This window comes from Neophocaena asiaeorientalis, unplaced genomic scaffold (genome assembly GCF_003031525.2).
Source record: "Neophocaena asiaeorientalis asiaeorientalis breed wild unplaced genomic scaffold, Neophocaena_asiaeorientalis_V1.1 scaffold217, whole genome shotgun sequence".
NCBI lineage: Eukaryota > Metazoa > Chordata > Mammalia > Artiodactyla > Phocoenidae > Neophocaena > Neophocaena asiaeorientalis.
Genome location: NW_020172293.1, coordinates 4,289,766 through 4,295,278, shown reverse-complemented (window position 1 = coordinate 4,295,278; position 5,513 = coordinate 4,289,766). Strand labels below are relative to the sequence as shown.

Genomic DNA, 5,513 nt, shown 5'->3' with positions numbered 1-5,513 from the left:
AAAGAGAAAAAGAAAAGGAAACAAAAAAAAAAAAACCGGGGAACCCAAAAAAAAAAAAAAAAAAAAAAAATTATGTGGCAAGTGCACAGATAGGGGTTTAACAGAATTCCATGAGAGAAGAAAAGTACCCAACTCATCCTGGGAAAAGAGAATAGGGCTATCCCAGAGAAAGTTTCTTAAAGGAGGTGACATCTGAGCTGAGTCTTAAAACATAAGCAAGAGTGGGAATTTCCTGATGGTCCAGTTTCCACTGCAGGGGGGACTGGTTCGACCCCTGGTTGGGGAACTAAGATACTGCATGCCACGTGGCATGGCCAAAAAAAAAAAGATAAGCAAGAGTGAGCCAAGTAATGGGGGAGGTGTGTGGAGGGTGGAAGGGTATTCTAGGAAGAGGAAACAGCATAGGCAAAGGCAAGAAATGGTTTGGACACACCCTTTGAGATTATTGAAATAAAATTTAGCATAGAGGTTGGTAGGGAATAATGCTGGAGAGGTGTTTAGGACCTGAGTCACAGAAGGCCCTCTGTGCCTTGTTAAGGAGCTTGGAGAGACCTTCAGTTTGTATAAGAGAAGAACGGATACGGCTTTACCTTGTATGTATATGAGTGGCTCTCCATTATCTTTGCTCCTGTTCATTGCCTTTATTCCATCTCCACAACATAAAAAGTTAAGAAATTTCTAAAAAGGCTGCATTTTACTTTCAATGATCAGCAAATTTAGGCTCGTTATGGTGCAGGTATATTGGACATAAATTCTCTTATGCATTTCCTCAGATATATTATTGCTTTTCAGTAGTAAAAATCCAACTTGGAAAAGAAAAGCTGACATTTTTATGTGCTTCACTTTTCAAGGTGCTGCCGCACGATAGCAAAGCTCGACGACTTTTTGTAACAAGTGGTGGACTTAAAAAGATGCAAGAGCTAAAAGCAGAACCCGGATCTCTCCTTCAAGAATACATCAACAGTATTAACAACTGTTACCCAGAAGAAGTAGTAAGGTGGGAAAAATGGACTTTGAGAAGGTCAAAGTTATAATGTAGTTTTTCAGTTCTCAAACCTAGATTTTATATCTACTGTGTCAAAATGTGGACTTTGAAATAGCACATAAGACCAGTGTATACTTCTACTTCTCTCTTGATCTCTTTTATCCCTCAAATTAAATGATGTTCTGATTGACACATACATTTCCACATCAAACTGGAATGCCATTTGAGATATTTCTGTACTAATTTAATACATGCTTTACTAAAGAGTACCCAGACACAGAGTTCAAAGTAAATTAACTATCTTTAATATTAACCTGATTTAGAAAGAGTCTGATTTTCATAGTTCCCTGCATATTATTTCTCTGCCTTAAGCTCCATTCATATCGGTGAGAGTATTACAAATAAGAAAGAGATGTTGCATGGCAAAAAGAAAGTTACTATCTATATTTGAAAAATTTAAATGAATAATGTTTTTTATGAAATGCAGATGCTTCATAGTAATGCAGCAGGAAGCTTTTCTCAAGATTAATTTTTTTAATGAGGTTGGTTTCAGAGCACTAAACCTAAGTCTCAGTCCCTGTAAGCCTAAAAGAGAACTATACCACTAAACCCCAAATAAATAAAAACAAAGTTACCAAGTACAGATAGAATTATTAAGCAACTGAATCTTGAAAAATGTCCACAAAACATGCAGAATTAAAGGCTATATTCATCTATATTTTTCTAATACTATACTCATTTCTTATTTTCTCTTAATATTAGAGATTACAAATTCCAATTTTTTTAATTTGTTACAATTTATATGTTATGTAAACTATTCTTCCTGTTTATCTTTCTTCAATTTATTTATTTTTTAAACTTTTTATTTTTTATTGGCATATAGTTGATTAACAGTGTTGTGATAGTTTCAGGTGTACAGCAAAGTGATTCAGTTATACATATACATGTATCTATTCTTCAAATTCTTTTCCCATTTAGGTTGTTACATAATATTAAGCAGAGTTCCCTGTGCTATACAGTAGGTCCTTGTTGGTTATCCATTTTAAATACAGCAGTGTTTACATGTCAGTCACAAACTCCCTAACTATCCCTTCCCCTCACCCTTCCCGCCTGGTAACCATAAGTTCATTCTCTAAGTCTGTGAGTCTGTTTCTGTTTTGTAAATAAGTTCATTTGTGTCATTTCTTCTTAGATTCCACATATAAGTGATATCATACGATATTTCTCTTTCTCTGTCTGACTTAACTTCACTCAGTATGACAATCTCTAGCTTGGTCCATGTTGCTGCAAATGGCGTTATTTCATTCTTTTTAATGGCTGAGTAATATTCCATTGTATTTATGTACCACATCTTCTTTATCCATTCCTCTGTTGATGGACATTTAGGTTGCTTCCATGTCTTGGCTGTTGTAAATAGTGCTGCAGTGAACACTGGGGTGCATATATCCTTTTGGAGCATGTTTTTCTCTGGATATACGGTCAGGAGTGGGATTGCTGGGTCATATGGTAGTTCTATTTTTAGTTTTTTAAGGAACTTCCAGACTGTTCTCCATAGTGGCTGTACCAGTTTACATTCCCACCAATGGTGTAAGAGGGTTGCCTTTTCTCCACACCCTCTACAGCATATATTGTTTGTGGATTTTTTGATGATAGCCACTCTGACTGGTATGAGGTGATGTCTCATTGTAGTTTTGATTTGCATTTCTCTCATAATTAGTGAGGTTGAACATCTTTTCATGTGCTTCTTGGCTATCTGTATGTCATCTCTGGAGAAATGTCTATTTAGGTCTTCCACCCATTTTTTGACTGGGGTTGTTTGTTTTGATGATATTAAGCCACATGAACTGTTTATAAGTTTTGGAGACTAATCCTTTGTTGGTCACATCATTTGCAAATATTTTCTCCCAATCTGTGGGTTGTCTTTTCATTTTGTTTATGGTTTCCTTTGATATGCAAAAGCTTTTGAGTTTAATTAGGTCCCACTTGTTTATTTTTGTTTTTATTTCCATTACTCTGGGAGTATTCTTCCTATTTAATGTCAGTGGTTTTTAATACATATGGTAACATTGATTTTAAAAGCACAAAAATAATTTTAAGATTGAAATTTGTTTTATATTCACATATACTCTGCCAGTAAGTTCTTTCCAGAGGTGTACAAGTTCATTCACTTTGGGGAGATTTATGAGAACTTCTTGACCAAAAGAGTTCCAATAAATTAGCTTTGAAAATATTAATACATATAAAGTACATCAAAGGAGTAGTATATCATAACATGTATATATACTATGTATAATATATAAATAAAATAACATACCAAAAAGGTTGTATAACATATAAATATGTGTGAACCCACTAAATGAAGGAAATATGAAAACCTTTTATGAAGAAAATAAAGTTAATTTTTGTGCATGGAATATATGTCCCTTCAGGAAGAATGCTATTTTTTACATAAGTTTAAAATAACTTTCTATGCAATTTTCTAACATAAACAGAATTATAGAAAAATGGAAGAAGTGAACTAACTGGTCCCCCAAATGGAGTGACCTATTAGAATTGACCAATGGTAAGGTGCTTTCTTGAATAGAAGTCTTCTTTCCACTAATTTCTAGGATTAGTTTACAGGGCACCAGGGGAAATAAAAAACTCTGTCGTGTTAGAATTTGACCTGGTTCTTTGTCAAAATACCATTGTTAAATTTCCACTTCTCATATTCTGGGATCTGGCTAATTATCATGAAGAATTTTGGTTAGCTGGCTAATTTTTTCAAGTTTCTGACATATATTTTTTTAAAGCATTGGGCTCTATAGAACTTACAGGAGTTTTATAGAAATCTCTGAAAATTTGCCTTCCTATGAAAGCAGACAGATATAATCTCAAAATTGTTTAATTTTTGCTGTCATAATTCTCAAAAATGACTTGGTGACTATTTTAGAATTATTCTTTGTAAGACAGATTATCAGTGGATACATTCTCTCTGCTGTTTTTAGCCTGAACATTTATTTCAATTGCCTTCTAATTTTAGTAATCTTTAAAAATGTTTAATAAAGGTGGTTGGTATGATGAGAGGGAAGGCGCCCAGGACGAGATGTTAGAAGACATAAGTTCTAATCCTGGGCCACTCCACAGCTGTTGTCTTCTGGATCTCTGCCTAAACCGGGGGGCAAGGCATGCATACAGTCTTCCGTTCAGCACATGTCTGGTGTGATAACAGGTATTACAGTAACCTAAATTCTACATGGGTCTAGGATGAGTTAACTCCCCTATATTCTTAAAGGCCAGGAAGAAGTAGGGTGATAGCCAGAGGAAAGGCATTTCCAGTTCTTTTTTGGAGGTTCATTTTGGTTCTTTCATGAGGAGTATGGCTAAAAGCTTGGACTTAGGTATCAAACAGATCTAAGTTCCTATCTCAGTCCAAACGACTTGCTAACTGTGACTTTGAAGATATTACTTAACCCTCTTAACCAGTTTTCTCATGTGTAAAATGTGAATAATTACCTACTTCACAGAGTTGCTATTAGGATTAAGTGAGAGGCTATTAGGATTAGCCACAGGGTTTACAGATAGGAAGAATTCAATTCAGTAAATATCTGTTATTGTCCTCAGTGTGCACCCCTCTTCTTGTTCTTTTTTTCTTTTTTTTAAAGTTGAAATACAGTTGATTTACAATGTTGTGTTAGTTTCTGGTGTACAGCCAAGTGATTCATATATATATATATATATATATATATATTCAGATATATTCATATATTCTTTTTCATATTTTCTGGTGTACAGCCAAGTGATTCATATATATATATATATATATATATATATTCAGATATATTCATATATTCTTTTTCATATTCTTTTCCATTATGGTTTATTACAGGATATTGAATATAGTTCCCTGTGCTATACAGTAGGACCTTGTTGTCTATCTATTTCATATATAGTAGTTTGTGTCTGCTAATCTCGAACTCTGAATTTATCCCTTCCCCATCCCCTGCCCCCACTGGTAACCATAAATTTGTTTTCTATGTCTGTGAGTCTGTTTCTGTTTCGTAAATAAGTTTGTATCATATTTTAGATTCCACATGTAAATGATATCAAATGGTATTTGTCTTTCCCTTTCTGGCTTACTTCACTTAGTATGATAATCTCTAGGTCCATCCATGTTGCTGCAAATGGCATCATTTCATTCTTTTATATGGTTATCTGTTCATCTGTCAATGGACATTTAGGTTGTTTCCATGTCTTGGCTACTGTTAATAGTGCTTCTATGAATATTGGGGTGTATGTATCTTTTCAGATTATAGTTTTGTCTGGATATATGCCCAGGAGTGTTATTGTTGGATCATATGGCACTCTATTTTTAGGTTTTAAGGAACCTCCATGCTGTTTTCCACAGTGGCTGCACCAATTTACATTCCCATCAACAATGTAGGAGGATTTTTTCTCCACACTCTCTCCAGCATTTGTTATTTGTAGACCTTTTAATGATGGCCATTCTGACCAGTATGAGGTGATATCTCACTGTAGTTTTTAGTTG

The 5,513-nt window shown here is 34.4% G+C and overlaps 1 protein-coding gene across 1 annotated transcript in view; it reads left to right on the top strand.

The window, feature by feature from the left end:
* Window positions 1–5,513, top strand: part of SPAG6 (sperm associated antigen 6) — a 69,549-nt gene that overhangs the window by 57,274 nt on the left and 6,762 nt on the right. The window contains exon 10 of the mRNA XM_024766184.1: window positions 852–997. Coding sequence (XP_024621952.1) covers window positions 852–997 — 146 coding nt within the window. The remainder of the gene's footprint in view (window positions 1–851; window positions 998–5,513) is intronic.